Source organism: Vombatus ursinus, unplaced genomic scaffold (assembly GCF_900497805.2).
Source record: "Vombatus ursinus unplaced genomic scaffold, bare-nosed wombat genome assembly UNPS02014809.1, whole genome shotgun sequence".
In the NCBI taxonomy this organism is placed as follows: Eukaryota; Metazoa; Chordata; class Mammalia; order Diprotodontia; family Vombatidae; genus Vombatus; species Vombatus ursinus.
This window is the reverse complement of record NW_020954587.1, coordinates 15,151,155-15,174,663: the sequence shown is the minus strand read 5'-3', so window position 1 is coordinate 15,174,663 and position 23,509 is coordinate 15,151,155. Positions and strand designations below refer to the sequence as shown.

Below are 23,509 nucleotides of genomic sequence, written 5' to 3'. Positions count from 1 at the left end.
ATCTATGAATTTAACTGAACTTTTGCTGGGCAAGTCATCTTAAAAAAAAAAAAAGGTCAAAAAATCTGTTCACAGTTAATAAAATACAGCTTCCCTTTCTTCTGCATTTCCCCCAACCTTGTACACACAGTTCTCTGAATTTTGGTCAAGTCTGGATCCTCCGCCAAAAAAACAATTAAAACTCTGCCACCCTAATGAAAGTATGTTGGGAGAGTGTGAAGAAATTCATGGAATATTCTCCTTGACCTTATATTAATTTTTAGAATAATTTTTATTGCCCTATTCAAAAGGAATTTGTACAAATATTACACAGCGGTTTTTAAATATTAATTTATACCTAGTTACACAGCATAATTATGATTGGTTGGAAACAAAGTCCCTAGCAGTTCAAGGCATTTTCAATGCATCTGTCCTTCTGATGGTGTTATTCACCTTTCTTCCAGTTTTCAACAATGATTACTATTTTGATGCTACAATTTGAACACTCTTCTCTCTCTTTTTTTTTTTTAAAGAAAAAAATGAATTCAGAAAATAATGATATTATAGCCTTACATAGATCTGAAGATAATTGGGTAACTTGCCTTGAACAAGTCACATTCTTCCGAGAAGAGAGACCCAAGTTTACTTTATCATATTAATTTTATATTAACATATTAACTTTCAAAAATTAAAAGTACACTCGCCATGTGTTGATTACAAAGTTGGTACACAATTAAAGGTCAAGAATAGTGAACTGATAATAAATTGTGTACTTTTGTCAGGGAATTAGAAACAAGGCTGCAACCAGCCACATCTTCCATTTATTTCTTCTTGGAATATAATTTATCTTCAAAAGGAACAGGAATGATGCCTTCACACTCTTTCACTGCTAGGGTTTGTGGGTGTTTGACAATATTCGGTCTGACCACGTCAATGTCTCGGGATAAGTGTTCCATTATTCTCTCAACAGCTGTTGTCGGTGCATAAAAATCCACCAAGAAATACCTGCAATGAAATAACCAAAGCTTCAATTCAGTCATTCATTCAATTAGCATTTATTTAATACTTACTATGTACTAGGCTTTGGAGATGAAAAGTTTAGCTCCAAAATTATGTTGCTAGATTTTATTACTTTGGTCAATTCCCGCCCCTTAATCTTCCCCAAAGACTGATATCTGTTCTATTCTTTCCCTCCATGATGACCCTGGAAATCATCAAAGGGTATCCATAATCAGAGGATTTTTGCCTTTAAAAAAAAAAAACAAAACCCTTATAGCTTCAGGCTCTGCATTCTATTATCTTTTTATAACAAAAATTCTATGGAAATGTTTCCAAGTGAACACGCACACTTAAGAGCAGTAGCAAGGTATCATAGATAGGGTTCTGGACTTCAAGTCAGGAGACTTATTCCACCTACTTTACACGGTCGCTGTGAGGAAAGCACTTTACAAGCCTCTTTTCTGTCTTTCTCCTCCTTGGAATGTGTCATAGTATCTGATTTTGTGGACCACCCCATCCTTGATATCCTCGATTCCATCATACAGTCCATATTCTTTGAAGGACAGGGAGGCTAGGACTGTGTCAAAGTCGAAGAGGTACCAAGGTGCCAAGGGGCAAGGCTGTGATTCTAAACCAAATCCTCCAATTCCAAATTCTGCAATCTTTCCATTACACCACGCCGCTGCCTCCCTGGGTTTCCCTGACACTTCCCTTTCATGGTTCTATCTCTGGGATTGCTCCTTTTGACTTGTGGCTGGTTCTTCATCCTCAGTCCACTCCTTTCATGTGCCCTAAAAGTCTCTCTTAATCCCTCTTCCCTCTCTCCCTTTTCTCTTTTGTGGAGTTCATCTACTCCCACAGTTCAAGAATCACCTGAATGAAAATGAGTCCCAAATCTCTAGTTCCAACCTCAGGCTTTCCCAGAATTTTTATCTCCTCCTGAACACTCTGCCAACACTTCAAATTCATGTCTAAAATGGAAGATGTAATGGCATAAACTTTTCTCCTACAATTTTTTGGAATCATCTTTCTTTCTTCTCCCTTGACTCCACTCCCAGCATACAATCTCTCTTAAACCCTGCTTATCTTTTCCTCCACTCCCACTGTAACTTCAAATGTTCAAATTCTTATCTCTTCTTGTAGTGGTCTGCAGATCTTTTTAATTGCCTACACCTAGAAGCAAAAAGCTGGCCTTCCCAATGTATGTATATTTTATTCATAAATTTTATATACACACCCATATACATACATGTGTATGAATAAGTATAAAAACACATAGACTCATACACTAGTACATACATAGGAATGTATATGTATGCATGTATTATGTTTATGGACACGTGTATCTATGCATACTAACTAAGCAGAGAGCCCAGGGACAAGATCCTATCACCTACTACCAGGTTTCTCTCTCAGTCCCCATAGACTTCTCTAGGCAGATGCTCAAAGGGACAATCCTGAACAGTCTATTCACCTACATTCCCCAATGGACCTCTTTCCAAACTCTGATACTCTGCCTAAACTCACTCCTCAATATGTAGCTTCCCCTTACCCCCCTTTATTCTCACTAAGCCAATGATTCTGAATCCTCTCCTGCCCAAGTACAAATACAAATCCCCATTTCCTTTGCTCAATCTTTTATTACTATCCCCTCCTCAACCCAGCAAGATTCTACACCAGAACTTTATGCCCCTTCCACTCCTGGAATGCTCGCTCCATAATTTACAAATTTCCTTTCATCTTAAACCTCTTCCTTTCTTACTCTTTCCATCATTTGACACATTGTGAGACTTGGCTCCCTTCTGAAGGCAGTTTTCCTTGCCACCCTTTCCAGGAATGGCTTGTACTTCCTCTCATCCCCTTGACTCACAAACTGTGGGAAGAGAATCAGAAGAATACTGCTTGTTCCCATGGGCACTTTCAGACTTTCTCTCTATCACCAACACTCAGCAACCAATTCTTTTTTGAGATTCACACTATCAAACATCACCTGGTCCAGATCCTGGGGAATATCTATTGATGCTTAGGACATTTGCCTTCTTTCCTCAATGACTTCAACATACACACAGATGTCCCTCCAAATATCCTAACTTCTCAGTTCCTTAATCACTCAACTCACATGACATACTCCTTCACTTCAACTCACCTACCGCAAAGATGGTCACAAAACTTTTGATCTTGCCATACCCAGAAGTGTTCTTTTTCCACATTTGTGAACCCTGAAATTCTTTTATCTGATAATGTTTTATCAATTCATCTTCTCTTATGCCTTAAACCCTTATGCCTATTCTCCCTACTCACCATAACTCCCATTTCCTCTAGCCCTTAGTTCTTTCAAGTTCTTTCATCACCAGTTCACTGGCTACACTATTCTCTCTTCCCTATGTTGACCTTTTGGTGAACCAGTTCAACTATGCGCTAACCTCTACTATCAAATGCCTTGCCTCTTTAATCTTTTATAGATCATGCCTTGCCAAAATCCAATCTTTGATTATGCCACCATTTGTCTGCTTTGTTGCTAAATGGAGTTGGTGAAAATCATAAAACTGTGTTGATTGATTTCACTACAAATTTATATCCTCTAATTTGAATTTGGCCTTCACTGCAGGAAGGTAATCATTGTACTTCTCCCTAATCAATGTGCTATCTTGCTCTCCACAGAGAGGTCTGAAGTGGATAAAACACTACCAGGGGTGGGGAACTTACAGCCTTCGAGGCAACATCTAGGTCCTCAAGTGCAGCCCTTTGACTAAATCCAAACTTCACAGAACAAATCCCCTTAATAAAAGGATCTGTTCTGTAAAACTTGGACTCAGTCAAAAGGCCCCACCCAAGGACCTAGAAGACCACAAGTGGCCTACAGGCCACAGGTTCCCCACTCCTGCTGGACCTTCCTCAGTGAGGAAAAGTTAAGTTCAATTTTCGTTAAAGGCACTAATTAGTACCTGTGTGATCCTGGGCAAGTTACTTAACCTTTATCTGCCTCAGTTTCCTCATCTGCAAAACAAGAGATAAAAGCACCTGCCTCACAATATTGCTGAGAAGACCCGAGAGAATAGAGGTAAAGCACTCTGTAAACTTTAACATAGTATATAAATGTTAGCTAGCTATTAATATTCTTCCAAATCTCTTCTCTCCTTAAGCCTCTCATAGCATCCCTCCTGCTATCCTCTCTTCTGAGAACCTCACAGAAAAAAACGAAAGCTATTGGTTTCTTCTTTCTTCTTCCTCAGTTTACATTCTTATGACATCAGTCATACTGCTGCTTGAATTCACTACTGCTCATCGCTACTGATTGCTTCACTCCAATATTGTATGGAGAGGTTACACTTCTTACCAAGTGGACTGCAACCCCTCTATATACTTAAGTTGACAGTTTCTCCAAGTTGGGCCAAAACAAAACAAAACAAAAAAATAAAAACTCAAAACCATCTTATGACCAAACTGATAAGAAGTCTATCTGAACTTAGCTATACTGGTCCTTGAATGCAAAGACATACATCATTGGGCCTATACAGAAGCCGCTTTAGCTTTTCCTCCACTGGTACAGCCTTCAAGAACACAGGGCTACTTTCATACAAGGGGGTTTCAGGAGACTTTCCAGGATTATTTTGTGACCTTGAAAAACAATTCATTTTCACATCTTTTTAAGTGTTGCTGGGGAAAGGAGGTGGGTAGGAAGGGGGTGTTCTGATTCATGTTCTCCAGGTGGTGATGGTAGAAAGGCTGGGAAAGTAGTTTAGAGTGGATGGTTTGGTCTAGAATCCTTGCCCACAAAAAGCCAGAAACCCCTAATTAGTTACGGAATTAGCCCAATCTCTGGGGCCCCAAAGAACTTAAACACAATTTGGGGCCAAGCTTTATGAAACAGCTCAAGACCAAATCAGACCCTCTCTTATGTAGTCTAGAGTTGATCCTTAGGTCATCCATAGAGGCAGTGAGGCAGTTACAATGGAGAAAGTGAAGGACTAGAGTGAGGGAGAACTGAATTGAAATTCAGATTCAGGCACTTACTAGCTATGTGACCCTAGGGGCAAATCACTTAACCTCTGTTTGCCTCAGTTTCCTCAATTACAAAATAGGCACAATAATAGCACCTACTTCACAGGGCTATGTGAGAATCAAATGAGGTAATTTTTATAGAAGTGCTTAGCACAGTGCCTAGCACACAGTAGGTGCTGTACAAATGCTTATTCCCTCCTCATATGGATGACAGATGAGGACTCCAAATGACTTGGCATGTCTGTAACTAAAGCTCAGATTAGTGGCAAAACCCAGGGTTGGAATATGTACAGCTTGCTCCTCAGTCACTTCTACCTTGCTCTCCATTTTCTGTCATGGATAATAATACTACTTCAGCCAAACTAAAATGTGAATTCTGAAAAACCAAGATCACTGGCTAAAATGCAAATAAGCCTGTGCCCAGAACCAAAACTTATTAAAGTCATTCAGTGCATATCATCCAGTTGATTTTAATCTGGGTCTCCTTTGGGCAAAAACTTCTTGATTCTTTTTCACAACTCTGTGGAAATTTCCAAAAGGCGTGGGGTTAGTGCCAAGAAAGAGATTACATTGCACTTACTATTCCGGCTAAAAGCAGAACCCTCCCCTCACTGTGGGCAGAAAGGAGAGAGTGAACAGCAAGCTATGACTGGAGCAGGCCCAGGGAGGGCTTGGCACCATTCCAGTAGATGATCATATTCAATGGTTACTAGACATTGATCAGGGCCCACAGGACCCAATCTGCCCTATATGGATCAAATATTTAACAATCCATTATAGCATCTCCTTAGCTCTTTTTCTCTTGGGGGTAAACTTATCAATGAATGAATGAATCTATCAATATTTACTTAGCCCTTACTGGTGTACATGCAAACCATATGCAAGGTACCATACTAGGTGCTTTTGTGAGGGCTAAGGAGTATGAAATATATATAGAAAGGTATAAGAAACGGACCCTCATTTCAATGAATTTATAATCTATTTTAGGAAGATATCATTTATAAATTCTTTTAAAATTAACAATAGCAGGAAGAATGCACTCTTGGAAATTCTGAATATAACACTCTAGAATAGAATTAAATGAACAACTATCTACTGGTATCCCCCAAAGAATGCCAGTTCCTTGAGAGTAGGGATTGTTTCATTCTTTGACTATGTATCGCTAGTGCATGACATAGTGCCTGGCATATAGTAAATGCTTAGTAAATACCTGTGGGCTGCTTGATTAAAAATTATCTAACTGGAAAAAGAGAATGCCAGTGAGAGTCAACAAACATTCATGAATTGCCTACTATGTGCCAGGCACTGTGCTAAACACTGGAGATACAAAGAAAGGCATAAGACAAAGAGTGAATGTCTTAAATCTGTTCCTCTGCCCCCAAACCCTCTAGAAAAAAATACAAATTTCTCTGTTTCATGATTAGAGTCCTTCACAATATGATTTCATTCTACCTTTCCTGACCTAAACATAACTCCCCTTCATGCATTCCCTTCTCACTACAGTTCTGCCACACTGACCTATTTGCTGTTGCCCACACACAACCTCCCATCTCCTGTCTCTGTGGCTTTGCTTAGGCTGACCCTGCAACTCTTCCCTCCCACAACACACACAGAATTCACTGCTTCCATCTGCCTTGGAGAAAGTCTAGCTTCCCTCAAAGTTCAATTCAAGCTTCAGATGAGGTCTTTCCTTGTGTCCCAAGCTGATAATGTCTCCTCTTGGAAATTATCTTGTGCTTACATTACATTTATTTTTTTTTATGTACACAAATTATTTTTAAATAGCATTTATTTTTTCCAACTACATGTCAAGACAATTTTTAGCATTCATTTTTACATGATTTTGAGTTCCGAATTTTTCTCCCTTCTCTCCCCTCTTGCTAAAATGATAGGCAATTTGATATAGATTATACGTGTGCAATTGTGTAAAACTTATTTCCATATTAGTCACAGTTGTGAAAGAAGAAACAAATCAAAAGGAAAAAAACCATGAAAAAAAATAAATGAAAAAGGTATGCTCCAATTTGCATTCAAAGTAAAACAGTTTCCTGTCTGGATGTGGATAGCATTTTCCATCATAAGTCCTTTGTACTTGTCTTGGATCACTGTGTTGCTAAGAAGAGCTGAGTCGTTCATAGTTGATCATTCCACAATGTTGCTTTTATTGTGTACAATGTTTTCCTGGTTCTGCTCATTTCACTTTGCATCAGTTTGTACAAGTCTTTCCAGGTTTTTCTGAAATTGCCTGCTCATCACTCTTATTGCACAATGGTATTCCATTTCATTTCTAAATCGCAGCTTGCTGAATCATTCCCCACATTACATTTATTTTATATCTACGTATGTTCTTTCCACAGAGATAATGTAACTTCCTTCAGGTCAGACTGCTTTATTGTTGTCTTTGTATTCCCAGCAAGAACACAGTATCTGCCACAAAGTAGGTGCTGAATAAATGTTTTTTGATTGATAGATTTGGAACTGGAAAAGGGTCTTAGAGGTCAATTAGTACAAATGAAGAAACTGAGGACCAGAGAGGTGAGTTGCGCAAGGTCATACTGTGATTTAGTGGCAGAGCTAGAATTAGAAACCAGGACCTCTGACTCCAAATCTAGGGTTTTCTTCCACCAGTTCACTTGCTGGAGATGCCAAAGTGACATCCAGTTAGAGGCAACAAGTGGGCAAAAGTTGCTGACCTGGGACTGGAGTTCCAGAGAAAACTGAGAACTAGTGATATAAATGTGAGAGTGATTTGCTATGTAGGCTAGGCTAGTTGTTGTTCCACCAACACTACAGACAAGGAAGATATCCCTGAAACTTGTTTGGTCCAGGGGGCTAAAGGCATAAAAGAAACCAGCCAGAAGTCAGTGCCCCTCAGAGTTAGTAGATGTCCCATACCTGCGCAAGTCACTACTTCCCACATGACAGGAACTTGTTTCTATATAAAGAAATGGGAGGAGAAGCAGCAGTACTGTATCCTTATTTAATATTCTTTCTATGGGGCATTTAGGTGGCCCAGTGGATAGAGCTCTGGCCTTGAATCAGGAGGACCTGAGTTCAAAATCCGGCCTTAGACACTTGACACTGTGTGACCCTGGGCAAGTCACTTAACCCTGATTGCCTCACCAAAAAGCAAAAAAAAAAAAAAAAGAAAAGAAAAAAAAGAAAAAAATATTCTTTCTATACTATTACTAAATAAATATCCTTTTGTTAGATGGACCTTGAGTGTCTCATGTAATTCCAATCTCACACCTGAACTGAGAAGCCTGAGTCAGTCCTGGCCTACAACATATGCAAAGAGCTGATAACTGAACCCTTGGAAATGGTAGAGAACCAACTGAAAGAACGGAGAGAGAGAAGAAAAAGGACAGAGCCTTGAGGTGGATGATGATCCAGGAAAGAAGAATGTGAAGAATGTGGTCACACAAATATGAGGAGAACCCAAAAAGTGCAGTTTCAATTAAGCTGAGGGATAAGAGCGCCCAGGAAGAAGGGGTAGTCAACACTGTGAGAAAAACTACAGTGAAGTCAAAGAGAATAATGCTTGAAAAGGCCATGAGATTTGGCACTGATGATCTTTGAGAGTACAATTTCAATAGAGTACTGAGGTCAGAAGTAGGTGGTGGGGAAATCAAAGTTAGAAGTTACAGACTGCTCTAGGAGTCTGGCAATGAAAGAGAAGATATGGGAAAGTTTATCAAGGAGAGTGGGGAAATAAGCAAATCTGTCAATCGGATCAAAGAAAGATGCAGTGAACTGGGAGAGATTGAAGACAAAAAAGTGATAATGGTGGATAGGAAAGTCAAGAAGGGATAGGATTATGGAGACAAGAAGAGAGGTTGGATTTAGCAACAAAATGGATCACATCTTCATCAGACACTAAAGAAAAAAATGGATGAAGGTATGAGGAGGAGTTTTGAAGTGCATAGAGAAGAGGGAGCTTACAATGCATGGTCTCAATTTTCTCAGTAGAGTAGGAGGCATACCCTATACAATTTGGGAACAAACACAGTATGGGAGGGATATAGGGAGAATGAAGTGTGAAGAGAAAATCTGGAACAGCTGTTGTTGGAGAGGGGTGGAGATAGAGGGTCAATGAGAGAAGAAAAAAGGACTGCAACGTGGCCTTGAGGGCACAGACTAAAATAAGATAACACAAATTGGTAATGACCTCAATTGGAAGAGCTGCATAACTATGAGAAGTGGAGGCTGGTAGGACAGAGAAATGTTAAGAATGCTGGAATTAGTGCTTTCTTTAAAAAAAAAAATCCTCCAATTATTGTTTTAATCAAATATTGTTTTAACGGGTGATTTGGGGTGGGGGGGGAAGACTACTGATTTCAGAAAAATCTAAGTTCCAAAACTAAAATCTAAACTTTTTTTAATACATTTTTAATTCTAAGAATGCCCTAAGAAATTATAGTCAGTGGTCTGACCAATTCGATTCTGGCTTTGTAAGGCAGACAAAGTTAAACTGCGCATTTTGGATAGTGATTATTAGTAGCAGCCTCATCTTAGAACAGACCATGGAGAGTCATTCAAATGGTTCAAATTATGAGTCTCTCACTCATAACTCACTCAAGCCAGGTAACAGTGAGATAATCATTTCAATCTCTCTTGGTCTCAGTCTCTTCATTTGCAGAATGGAGGGTTTGGACTCAATGATCTTCAAGGTCCTTTCCGATTCTAAATTCTATGATTTTATACATACCTTCTAAGGGTATCTCAATAGGAGTGGTCATTAGCTACACATACTAAATTCTCTACAAAGATCTGATTTCTCCTCTTTTGTCTAACTCTGAACATACATTTAACTCACCATTTTGTAATCTGCTATCAAGGTGCCCAAGCCAACTGAAACGGTAGGAAGAACAAAAAAGAGTGCCCCTGTTCATGAATGTGGCCATCTGCATGACTTCTGGTCCCATTACACTAATATACTTCCTTTCACAAATCCCAGCATTCACAATAATTTTTTTTTTTTTAATTCCAATTTTTCAATGTCAAGGAGAGAGAAAATGAATTTCCAGATACAAACTCAGCACACAAATTTCTAAGGAAGAACAGTCATTTATATTTCTAAACACTCAACCCCCTCCACAAGCCTCATCACTAGAAAGACCACTGCATCACATGGTACTTGAAGTCACAGCACCTCAAGGATAAAGCCCCAGGTGGATAACAAAAATCTCCACAGCAACCTAAATGTAGGAAAATCACAGCACCAAATAAAGTAAGCTCAGTTCTCAAGCCATCTTACTCTGACGAAGAGTGGGGGAGGAAATTTTTAAAAAGCATTTTCTTTCAAAAAAAAAAAAAGTAGCGTGTGCTCTCTCTTCTACTCCTCTGGGGACATGGTTATTAGCACATGCATAAACATAATACTATGCAATATCTATGCAAAAACACATGAAGGATACCAATAACATGTATACATATTTACAAATGTGTGTGTGTGTGTGTGTGTGTGGATGGCATTTTACCTTACACTTCTGATGGCTTAATTCCTTTGCTAAATACAAATTCTGCATTCACCATTTAGTGACACTATATGAAAAGCACTGTTTGCAATAGCCAGTCCATGAGAAAGGCCAGTTTGAATTTACATGCTTCTGTCTGCCTGCCTAGCTCTGCCCTACAGCAGACAGTGGAAATTTCCACTGGTAACACTTGCTCATGGGGGAAGGGCTGCAGAGAAGGATGTACCGCCTTGGAGCACCTTCAAGCCTTTCCCCACAACAGCATCTTTTTCTTGCTTGTTACTAGAGAAACAGAATAACTTGAACTCTACATTGCTTACACTCTAGCAGTTAGCCTTTCTTGTTATATATTGCAGAGACACAGTGATTACCCTGATTTTCAAACTGGTGGAGCAAATGGCATTGAAACATCCATATGTTTTGTGTGTTGCTTCAGTTACGTTTTAAAAATGATTACAGATTTCTGATGAAGCTGTAACATTGACAATTACAGAAAAGCTTACTCATCTACAATTATCATGCACTGGACAAAGGTTAGACTAATAATAATAGCTGATATTTATACAGCACTTTAATGTTTGCAAAGGACATTATATATATGAATATTGTAACAATTCTGTGAGCTAAGTACTAGAGATATTACTATCCCCATTTTACAGATAAGAAAACAGATAAGGTTAAGTGACTTACCCACAGTAACACAATTAAGGAAGTATCAGAGCAGGCAGTGAATCTAGTTCTCTCCTGACCCTTTCCCTTACACTACGCAGCTCCCTTCACAATCCGAAAACAAAGCAATGGAGAAAGACCATGATACTCGTCCTACTGCTGAGGAAGTAATTGGCAATATTAACTAATTAGAAAAATGGAAATGAGAATCAATTTCCTTTGTTAAGTATAGCTAAAACCCTATGTGCCAGATCTCCTAGAGTGAGCAGACCCATCAGGGGAGTGATGTAGTAAAACTCCACTTATTTCCTAGAGTATCATTTATATTTGCATTTCTCCCTCACCATGAATAACACAGTAATTTAAATACAAGATGGCAGGTCCTTTTTAAGTCTACTTATCAAAACTGTTTTTGACAGAGGGGGAAGTAAAAGGCCGAAGATATTTTTTAAAGACCTTTTGCAGAACATGTATGTATACACTGGAACTATGGAAATACTGACTTAAATTACCATGGTCATCTGTACCTAAGCAAATTAAATGTCACCCTCTCAGTAAATCAACCCAATGAAGAAGCAAATAGGGGGATCTTTTAACACAAGAACAAACATTGCTCTAATGGATTGTGCTGTTTCCTCCGGTAAGATATGAAGCTTCATTTCAGTCCCATCAATTCATCAACATATATTAAGGACCTACTATGTTCCAGACACTGATAATACCAAGACAAAAGCAAAATGGTTATCAAACAAGTAATCTTCAGTGGGTACCTATAGGCAACACAGGTAGGCAAAGCAATGACAATATTTTGTGGCAGACACTTTAGTGCCCAAAACTGTGAAGACAGACCACAAATGGAACCCTGCCTGGACTTTTGACTCTCATTCTTTGGGATTCTACTGCAAGAACCACAAAACATGTGGACCACTGGTGCTCACAGTTGTTCCAGGAAACTTGCAGCTGGTCTGTCATAGTATAACAGATCCCTAATTCATTTTTGGGGGCAGCTAGTTTGCAAAGTACATACAGTGCCAGGTCTGGAATCAGGAAGACTCATCTTCCTGTGTTTAAATCTGGCCTCGGATACTTCATAGCTGTGTTGACCCTGGGCAAGTCACTTCACCCTGCTTGCCTCAGTTTCCTCATCTGTAAAATAAGCTGGAGAAGGAAATAGCAAACCACTCTAGTATCTTCGCCAAAAAACCCCAAATGGGGTCATAAAGAGTCAGACACAGGGGCAGCTAGGTGGCGCAGTGGATAGAGCACTGGCCCTCAAGTCAGGAGGACCTGAGTTCAAATCTGACCTCAGACCAAACACCTGACACTTACTAGCTGTGCGACCCTGGGCAAGTCACCTCTAAACCCAATTGCCTAAAAATAAAAAAAAAATTTTTTTAATTAAAAAAAAAAAGAGTCAGACACAACTGAAAATGAATGAACAACAAAAACTCATATTTGTATAGAACATTAGTAGGTAGCTATGCCTGTCTATGGAGTCTTGTCTCATACTATGGCAAACTGCCCTTTGTTTTCAGAATGCGTGCGGAGCTGCCTAACTCTATGTAAATATAGGGCAGATCCTTTCTTGTATGTGAGAGTATAGTACTAAAGAACATTTATCTTATCACCTCCTTGCTGAAGAAACTGCTTCTTCCACGGTCACACTGAAGGCTAGAGCCTAAGGAAATCTGGTTCTCGATGTTAGAGCTTAGAGACCTCACAAGCATACATTTCCCCATAAAAACAATGTTATAAATGGCAGTTAGGTATTTTTGAAATAGTACTATTCCATAGGCAAAAAGTAAGTTCTTTGAAGGCAGGGGATTTTTTTGTTCCCCAGAACCTAGCAGTTTTTTGGTACAGAGTTGGGTGGTGTTTAATAAAGTGTTGTTGCAGGCCTAAGCTATGAATTAAACAGGATTCCCTCCATGTCCCCATTACAGCCCAGAAAGGGAGGTATCCCAAGGGCCAGGGACTTTGTAACACCCCCTTCCCCATGGGGACTGAGTCTTATGCTTCATGTGCCAACCATTAACACTCCTCTGGTGTGCAAATCACTTAGGATAACCACCAATTTTGAGATTTCTTTCTGTGACAGTAAAGTTCAGGCATGTATGCTTCTACTGACTCAAAATGTCTGATCTTAACTAGAAGAAAATGGATTGAATTGGTTTTCCCACCTTTAGTAAACTGTCAGTTGAGTACTGTATTTCACTTCTTTTCTGACTTCTTGAACTTTTACATTTCTTCCCCAGCTGCCTTTTCACCCTTGGAGATGCTTCAGCTTCTGTAGTCCCTCTTTCAATTGAGGAATTCCTATCTAGAACTTCCACTGGACAAAGTGCCCAGGCCAATCACACTCACTTTTCTCCCATTTCTGTTCCTGATTTTCCTGACTTTTATATCTTGGGGTCACGAAGATATCTTCCTCACCTCCATCCCCAATTTTCACTCCCTTTTTGTGTTGTCTCCCCCCTTCTACCTTAGAATGTAAGCTCCTTAAGGGTAGGAAATGTCTTTCTTATTTGCTTGTACTTACATTCCCAGAACGTCAGCACAGTGCTTGGCAAAAAGGAAGCAGGAGCTTCTAACTCCACATGTTATTTCACTGCTCTTTTGTTGTTTTTATTTTCTTCCATTTTTAAGAATAGAGATTATTCCAAGGAAACATGTAAAAGTTGCAGCCCTGAAAAAGCACACTTCAATTTATATGAACTGATGCAAAGTGAAGCGAGCAGAACCAGGAAAACCATACCCTGAGCAAGAGCAATATTGTAGCGATGATCAACTGTGAAAGTTTTAACTACTCTGATCCACGACAATTCCAAAGAACTCGTGATGAAAAATGCTATCCACCTCCACAGAGAGAACTAATGAACTCTGAATGCAGACTGAAGCATATTTTTCCTCTTTTTTTTATCAGAACATGGCTAATGGGAAAATATGCTATGCATGCCTTCATATGTATAATGAATATAATATGTAATATATATTATATCACACATAAGAATAGGGAGGGACAGAAGAGGAGAGAATTTGGAACTCTTATCAAAAATAATATTTTTTAAATTCTATATTTCAATACTGCAGCAATTGATGACTGAAGGCAACAATTTGAAAGATCATTTTTATTTTCAATGAAAATAAAAAAATAGATCTTGTCCCAAAGTGCAGTTGAAAATGAAAACTATCTCTAAGACATGACACACTATTGCTGCAAAACAGCTGAATTAATCCTCAGAAAATAACCAAATACTTTCAGAGGAACCAGGCAGCTGGAAGAATTGGTAATGATTCCTCTCCAATGTGACAAATGCCTCTTTAAATCGGAAGACCATCGCTATGAAGAAAAAATGCCTGTTACGGATGGAACAATACAAAAACTGGAGTACTGAAGACTGGAAAAAGTTAACTTTTACTGATGAAACTTATTTCATTTGAGGTCATATATCAGAACTAATGCCATAAGAAGTCCAAGGGAACTAGTAATATCTGAATCTTCATTAACCTGTAAAAAAAAATCCATCAAACATATTTCAGGGAGTTTATTTTCAGTAAGTCCGAAGTCTTGTACCCATTGATGGAATGATGAACTCTGATATGCATATTGGTAGAACAAGAGGTAGAATTTAAACTACAAAGAAAACCTATGAGCTACAATCAAATGTAGACATGGAAAAAAGAACAATTTATCAATGATACCCTTAAAATAGAATGTTTTTTAAAAAGTGTAAATTTCATGATGAATTAAAGGAATGTATATCAAAATATTGTAAAAAAAACATGAAATAAGAGATTGCAGTAAAAAAGAAAACATAACATATTAAAAATATTTTAAATATGTAAAAAATCATGAGATTTGTTTTGTGTCACAATTAATTATGTCACTTTGGCCCAAGTAACTCATATACCTATGTATACTTCATAATAGCCATAAAAACAGCTAGCATTTATACAGCCCTTTAACGTATTCAAAACTCTTTATAAATATTTTCTTGTTTTATCCTCACAACAGAACTGTAGGTAGGTACTATTACTATCTCCATTTTACAGATGAGAAAACTGAGACAGATGTTAAATGATTTGCCCAGAATGACAGAGCTAGTAAATGTTTTTGACAAGACGTGAATTTGGGTAGGTCTATCAATTATGCCACCTACCTAGCTCCTTATTTCTTTATTACTTAACTACTGGCTGCTTAGGAGTAATCTGTCCCCAAACTTCAGCTCCATTTTCTTTCACCCTCATCCTCTTGAACCCCACCCCTCTCACATATCACTCCAGTTATGCTTCTCCTTCCACTGTGCTCTCTGAAATTCCTGTTTCGGAATAAATAATCTTCCTTTCATTTTGGATCTCGTCCTCCAATACTTCTTTTATCAACCTGTATTAAGACCCGACTACCCCCAGATGACACTGCACCCCTGGCCATACTCTCTAGCACCAGCTGTACCCTATTCTCACATTCCTCTATTCACTGGTCCTAGGGAAAGAATCAGAATACTCCTTCCTCCCCTCATGGACACTTTCAGATTCTCTCTTTGCTGTCACTGCTCAGCAACCCCTCCTCCTTTGAGGTTCATTCTTATTTTTCTTCTCCTCTGCAATTCCTGACCTTACACTAGGGGATTTCAACATTCATATTGGTGACGAAACATCCTCACCACCCAGTTCTTCCACCTCTTCAAATGCTATGAACTCAAGCACTCTCCCCTCCAATCAATTCTACACAGCCACTAAACTGATTTCCTTTGAGCACTGATCTAACGAGGTCACTCTCCTACTCAATAAACTATAATAAACTCGATTAACTGTCTCCTTATTGTCTCTAGGACAATCCTCTGGCATTTAAATTCCTTCACATCTGATCCCAGCTTATCTTTCTGGCCTCAAAATACATGACTCGCATTCCTGCACTCTATAGTTTAGCCAAATTAGCCATTCCTCATGCCTGGTATGCACTCCATCCTCAGCCCCTCCTCACAGAATCCTTCTTCCTTCAAAGATGCAGCTTAAGCACAACCTTCCTCATAAAGTCTTTCCTGGCTGCCCTTATTTTAGCACCTCCCTTTGAAAACTACCTTATGTTGAACAATGTTATCTGCATTTGCTTATAGAAATATATCCCTTAACTCTATATACTACTGTGAAAGAATGGAAACAATGGAATGTTACCCTCTTCAAAGTAAGGATTGTTGCATTTTTCTTGTATTTCTAGCACCTAACACAGTGCCTGTTACATAGCAGGTGATTAATAAATGCTTGTTAACTGACTGGGCAAGCCTGAGAACATAATCATCATGTACATATTTTTATGTAAGGAAATGAGTTCTGAGTTTCAGACAGTTGGTTTATAAACACAATTTTGCTACAAAAAAAATTATTTGTAAAATGGAAATTGTCTGTACTAATGTATAAAATGTGATGATGCCAAGAGTTTTGTTTTAGACATAAATCAATCATTTGTTATATTTAATAAACACCAGAGACCACCTGGTTGAAGGCAGAATATATAGAAGGAACTCAAAGTCAAGAACACCAAGGTCGGAAGCCCACCTCTGACACCGATTATCTGTGTGGCCGTAGGCAAGTCATTTAACTTCCCTAAATCTTAGTGTCCTCAATCATAAAAATGAGGGGTTGGATTAGATGGGATCTGATGTTCTTCATAACTCTAAATCTATGATCTTATGATGTCTCATCCCAATAGGTTCCAACAGCCAAAGAATAAAAACCAAGAGTCAAAATTCTTCCCCAAGAAGAGTAATGTTTTTTGCAAATCAGAATTGAAGATCCATTTATCAAAGACAAATCTCCGCCTCTCCCTCTTCCTCTCTGCTTCTATTTCTCTTTCCCTCTCTGTGTCTCTGTCTCTATCTCTGTCACACACACACACACACACACACACACACCCCTTTATGCTACATTTGGTTTCTCATTTTGTAAATGTCTGTCCCTGGAAATAAAATGCTCACTTAAGAATTCTCCCTTATACATGAGCTAAGACTAAATTATTTTGGAAAAGGAAATAAAGTTGCTGAATGTACCCTCTTTGAGCCTAAATTTTTGCTGTATGTAAAATGGAGATAATATCTAGCACAACACAGAGGAATGTTGTAAGAACAAAATGAGATGACAAGTCAGAAAGGGCTTCAAAAAAAGAAATGAAGCATTATAACTATTAGTACTGAGATTTGTTCTGAAGCTCCTGGATTTGGAAGGAATTTTTTAGTTAGCAGATATTTCAGTAAAAAAAACCTCCCTCATCTACCCCACTGCCTTCAGACCTAGAGAACATAGGTTTTCAAAGCAGTACTGAATACAATATACACAAAATGGAGGCCTATCCATCACCTCCATCTGGTTTTTATCTCAGACCATGGCAGGAATCTGAAATTAGAATTATCTCTGAAAAAATTTGGTTCTTGTATTAAGATGACCCACATTAAGACTCATGACCCATCCAAGTGACTCAGACAGGACTCCTTTATGACAGGGTGGATCCACCAGCAAGGGATGAAGCCAGCTCCTATATGAGGTGAGTCAGTATCATGCCATGATACGTAACAAGTGGGGCAACCATGAGGGCAGTCACTCCACATTATCTGAGAATGATGGAAATAAGGCTGTCCCTACTTTATACACAACAAGGATGGATTCAGGCAGAGATTGGTTAATGATTCTATGAGCCAGCATCTGGGAGTGAAAAAGGTTTACATCCTTGATATTAAAAACAATCCTGTTTATGGGTTTTCTGTTTGTTTGTTTTTAACAGAAACAAAAAAAAACCCTTTATTGTTATTTTGACTGTCACAAGATGGGATAGCCTCTGTGAATTACAAGTTGCCTAGCAACATCTCTCAGACCTTACTAAGCACCAGCATTCATTTCAGAGTTGCTTGAGGAGCTGAACATTAGCTTTTTACTGTTTAACAAGGTTAAACAACCAGAAGATGGAATTTACAGTACGTGGCTATGACTGAAGGTTTACATACAATACAAAAACTCAATCCAGTGCCTCATTCTGCATCACCAAGTCTCAAGCTTTCCTTTTGGGAAGAATCATCTTTTCCACACTTTGGCACATGGAGAGAAGGAAAATGTCTTATGCATTATACACAGCTCCAATCCCACAGGAAGAATAGCTTGGTATAACATGCCATAGGCAGTCCTAACATCTGACTTCTACATTATCTCCCCTGTCTTCCCTGGCTCCCCCTTCCACTCTCATCCAGAGAATATGTAGGTTTATCCTCAGATGAGTAAAAATGGGGTGTATGAAAAAAGAAGCAGAATTCCACCAGACATGGCATAATTTACAGAAACATTAAGATAGTCTTTTAGACCTAATCTAACACTATAGCATCAAATCTTCAAGATTTGCTTCAGAAGGGGCAGCAAGGTGGCGTAGTGGATAGAGCACCTGTCCTAGAGTCAGGAGGACCTGGGGTCAAATACGACCTCAGATCAAAACACTTGACACTTACTAGATGTGTGACCCTGGGCAAGTCACTTAACCCCAGTTGCCTAAAATTTTAAAAAAAAGATTTGCTTCAGAAAGGTGGTAAATGAACTGATGCAGAGTAAAGTGGGCAGAACCAGGAGAACTTACAAAATAACAATCACATTGTAAAGACAAATAACTTTGAAGGACTTCAGTACTCTGATCAGTGCAACAAACAACCACAAAGACTGTGTTGCTTTTCATCAAGAAAGAAGGATAGAGCACTGGATTGGGCATCAGCACCTCAGAATTAGAAGGCACCTTGGAAATCACTGGGTACAAGCCACACTTAAACAACAAACAACAAATCAAGGGACCTGAACCAAAATTCTGAGTCAGATGCTTACCACCTGTATGACCTTACCACATCATCTCTCTAGGTCTCAGTTCCGTCATCTCTAAAATGATAATTAGACTAAGTGATCTCAAAGATCCCTTTCAGCTCTAAATCTTAAGAAAAAAAAAAAGGAGGGGGAAAGAAGAAATTGGCATAACTTTAAAAGAAATAGTAAGTTGTACATAATAGATTTGCAGTTTAAGGTGCAATCTTTTTCTTTGAATTATATTACGTTATAGAAATGCTTGTTTTATCCCATAAATTAAAAATAAATTTAATCTTAAAAAAGCTCTAAATCATATGGTTCCACATAATTTCAACCCCCAACACGATCTATTTTTGTACTTAGAGAGGCAGTGTGGCATAATGCACAGGGAGCTGGACATGGAGACAGTGAAAACATGAATTACTGTAAATCCTCTTTCCAATCATTGCACAGGAGTGCTTTATCAGTGTTAGTAAAGGAACTTCCTCATTGGGAACTCCCTATATCAATGAAATTATCTGGTTGGACAATAAAAAAACAAAAACAAAAACAACACAATATTGCAACAGGAAGTAAATACACTTATACAGTCATGTGAAAACACGCTCCAGACAGGAGCTGCATTACAGCTCCCTAAGCTAATGAAATCACATTATTATAATTAATTTGTTACAATGCATACAATGACAGGAATCTCTAGGTCGAACTAAATAGTACTATCTATTAAGCTAGCTTATACTAAAGATGTTTTGCAGGCAATATAGCAGAACCTACCCTCCTCTGTGATGGCGTTGATTATGTACGGAGATCTTATATGGAAGGGCCCTTTCACCCAGGTTTTCCAAATTTCTCACTACTGCACCTTTATCCATTAGGGCTTGAATCGTGCGCTTCAGGGCAGTGGCGGTCTCTTGCTGTTAAGTTTTAGAAGAAGACAAACACAGTTTACTGCTTCAATCAGAAGTAACACAAGTAACTTCTTAAACATTGACATATCCATCCCAATAGATACACACATCAATGGATGTGCATCTCAATGTAACAACACAAGACTTTGAGTTATGATAAAATAAAATGTCCCAGAACATGAAGAAATTATTTTCGAATTTCTCTAATGAAATTTGCATATATTACCAAAGAAAAGTGATTCATGTGAACATATGAAATCTTTCTTTCCACAAATCCTAATGAAAAACTGCTAATGTGTTCAGCAAATATGTTGAGTTCTGAGATGTGCAATAAGAACAAAAACAAAATTGTTTTTATTATATGTTTCAACAAGCTGGCAACTTTAAAAAAAACCCACAAAAAGTATCATTTTTGATAAATCATGGTGTAACTCCAAATTAATTACCTTATAATAGAAAGCATACACAATATATATAAATCAGGGATGATCAGATTAAGAAGAAAACAATTCTGGTTGACCATAGCTCCTTGGATTGGTAGCCATACTATGCATTTTGATTTTAGTTTTGTCTAACTAAAAAGCATTTCTCTGTGGTAATTCTAACTGAAATATTTTCAACCAGAAACCTGGAATATTCTTTGTAAAATAAGCTCTTATGAATCAAATTTTTTTAAAAAAAACTTTCATTTTATCTAGATCTATGATCCCATAATCCTATGATCTCTATCTGAAAAAGAGGAAAAAAGATACTTAATAGCACCAAGAATAACCAAAACATATTTTCTTGTTTTATTCGCTAAATATAAAGGTTAATTCAAGGATTAATGCACTTGCATGGCACAATTGGTATCTTGAGATTTCGGGTTACCCAAATAGTATGAAAAGAAAAACCTTGTAAAGAGATTTTTAAAAAACCTATTAGGGCAACTCATTATGCTCAGACCAAAAAAAAAAGAAAGAAAAAAAGTCTAGGATTTATGACAACTTTGAAATGTTAAACAGGCACACCATATGGTCAATGCCAAGATTGTAGATAATGGTCTGTCAATTAAAAAGGAAGAAAAAGAACTGCTAAAAGGAATGAGTTGCTAAAAGAAAAAAAAAGCACTCAAAATATGCTACAAGAGCAATGTCCAATATACAGAGAGGAAACTCATATTTATATATGGCAACTCTATACAGTAGATAGTATGAGTATCGTTACTTCCATTTTATAAGGATCTGAGCCTTGAGAAGTGAAATGACCTACCAGAAAAGCCAGAAAGTAATTGCTAGAACCAATATTTGAGCCTAGATGTTATTGTTCTAAGTCGAGGGCTTGGTTCTACCATACCTCAATAACTTTGATTAAAAGTATTTTGGTTGAATCTGGAGAGCAATTTGAACTATGCCCAAAGAACTATAAAACTAGGCATATCCTTTGATCCAGCAATACCACTACTAGGTCTATATCCCAAAGAAATTTTTTAAAAAAGGGGGAAAGGGGAGGGACCTACTTGTACAAAAATATTTATAGCAGCTCTTCTTGTGGTGGCAAAGAACTGGAAATTGAGGGTATGGCCATCAATTGGGGAATGACTGAACAAACTGTGGTATGTGATTGTGATGTAGTACTAGTATGCTATAAGCAATGACAAGCAGGAAAAACCTGCAAAGACTTACATGAACTGATACAAAGTGAAGTGACCAGAATCAGGAAAACATTGTACACAGTAACAGTAATATTGTATGATGAAGAACTATGAACGACTTAGCTATTCTCAACAATATGACGATCTAAGACAATCCCAAAGAACTCATGATGAAACATGCTATCCACTTCCAGAGAAAGAACTGATACTATCTGAATACAGACTGAAGCATACTATTGTTCTCTTTCTTTCCTTCCTTCCTTCTTTCTTTCATGCCTTTTGAGTCTTCTTGTACAAAACGATTAATACGGAAATGTTTTACATGACTGCACACGTATAATCTATATCGAATTGCTTACTATCTTAGGTAGGGTAGAGGGGGAGGGGAGGGAGGGAAGAAGGGATAGAGTTAGGAGCTCAAAATTTAAAAAAAGAGTTAAAAACTGTTTTAACATGTAATTGGGGAAAATAAAATATTATTAAAAAGTTTTAAAAATTATTTTGGTTGACAGTCTTGGGGTTAACAATTTCTTTGCAATCAAACCATATGAAGATTGGTTGAAAGAACTGGTAGTATTTAGCCTAAAAGATGGGGGCAAGGAGGAATGAGGAATACGATAGCTGGCTTCAAGAATGTGAAAGAATGTCATATGGAAAAGGGATCAGATTTGCTCTCCTTAGCCCCACAATGTAAGACTAGGAATAATGGATAGAAATTGTAGAAAGGCATTTTTAGCTTGATATGAGAAAAAAAAAATCTCTTACAAATGGGATACTTCAGGTGGTAGTGGATTCCCTGCACTGGAATTTTTCAATCAAAGGCTGACTAATTACTTGTCAGGCATGTCTTAAGAGGGGATTCTCACTCAGATATGGATCAGAATAAATGGACAGTGTCTCAGATTCCAGGACCATATTCTTCACTAGTTCGTTGTTTTTTGGGTGCAGCAGAGGATGTAGGCAACTAAGGAAAAGTGCATTTAAGTAGTGGTGACTGACACGATATACGAAAGAGGCAAGTTGTGTGGAAGAAATGAATTGGTATTTCCTCATTTCCCACGTGGCTGCACTACTTTGACACTTCTCTGACCTTGCCCCCCCCACCCCCCACCCCCTTTTCATCTTCCTGTGTGTATTGTCTTCCTCCATTACAATGTAAGTTCCTTGACAGCAAGGGGCTGTCTTTCTTTTTTTCATATTTGTATCCATAGCAGTTAGCAGTGCCTGGCATACAGTAGGCACTTAATAAATGCTGACTGATTATAGACTACTGCATTGGATTCTGAATTCCTGACACCATACCTCCACAAACACGTGATTTTGTGTATCAACACATCCTGGCTAATTCTTCAAAGTTTTAAGTTGCCACATTCGGTAACAACTTAGAACCTATACCACCAACCACCAGTCTGATGAACATCTCAGTGGCTACACATCTCCATGTAACAACGCCACACAGGGCTTATCTCAAGATCCAAAGAAGTTGCTTACTGAAAAGTAGCATTATATAGTGAAAAAGACACTGGATTTGTAATAAGATAAACAATGCTAGAATTTCAGCTCCCATATTCAATTACTTATGCAACCTTGGGCAAGTAATTGGGCTTTACTTTTTTCATCCACAAAAATTAGGAATTGCAGTGGTTGACTTTTAAGGTCCACTGAAGCTCTAAATCTATTATCCTATAATCCTAATATTTCTATTTGCAATTATCTAGGGCAGAATTCTTAACCTGGGGTTTGTGAATTTTTTTTTCTTTAATAATAACTGTATTTCAGTTATTCAGTTACATATTTCACTTTATTAATTTAAAAACATTATTCTGAAAAGGGATCCATAGACTTGACCAGACTGCCAAAGGGGTTTACGACACAAAAAATATTAACCCTGGTCTAGATATCACCCTGGAACATTTACTCATAATTTCCTTAGCTGCATTCTAATGAGGGTGCAAATTCCTGCCTCTAATTTTTCTGAATCCTGTGATTCAGAACGTTGCCACTGTTGTATATTC

General features: G+C 38.1%; 1 protein-coding gene across 1 annotated transcript in view; it reads right to left on the bottom strand.

The window, feature by feature from the left end:
• Positions 1 to 252: 252 nt before the first annotated feature.
• Positions 253 to 23,509, bottom strand: part of MRPS6 (mitochondrial ribosomal protein S6) — a 78,357-nt gene continuing 55,100 nt past the window's right edge. Inside the window, exons 5-6 of the mRNA XM_027875465.1 lie at positions 19,728 to 19,867; positions 253 to 984 (exon numbers count right to left, since the gene is read on the bottom strand). Of these exons, the coding sequence (XP_027731266.1) occupies positions 801 to 984; positions 19,728 to 19,867 (324 nt within the window). The 3' untranslated portion in view covers positions 253 to 800. The remainder of the gene's footprint in view (positions 985 to 19,727; positions 19,868 to 23,509) is intronic.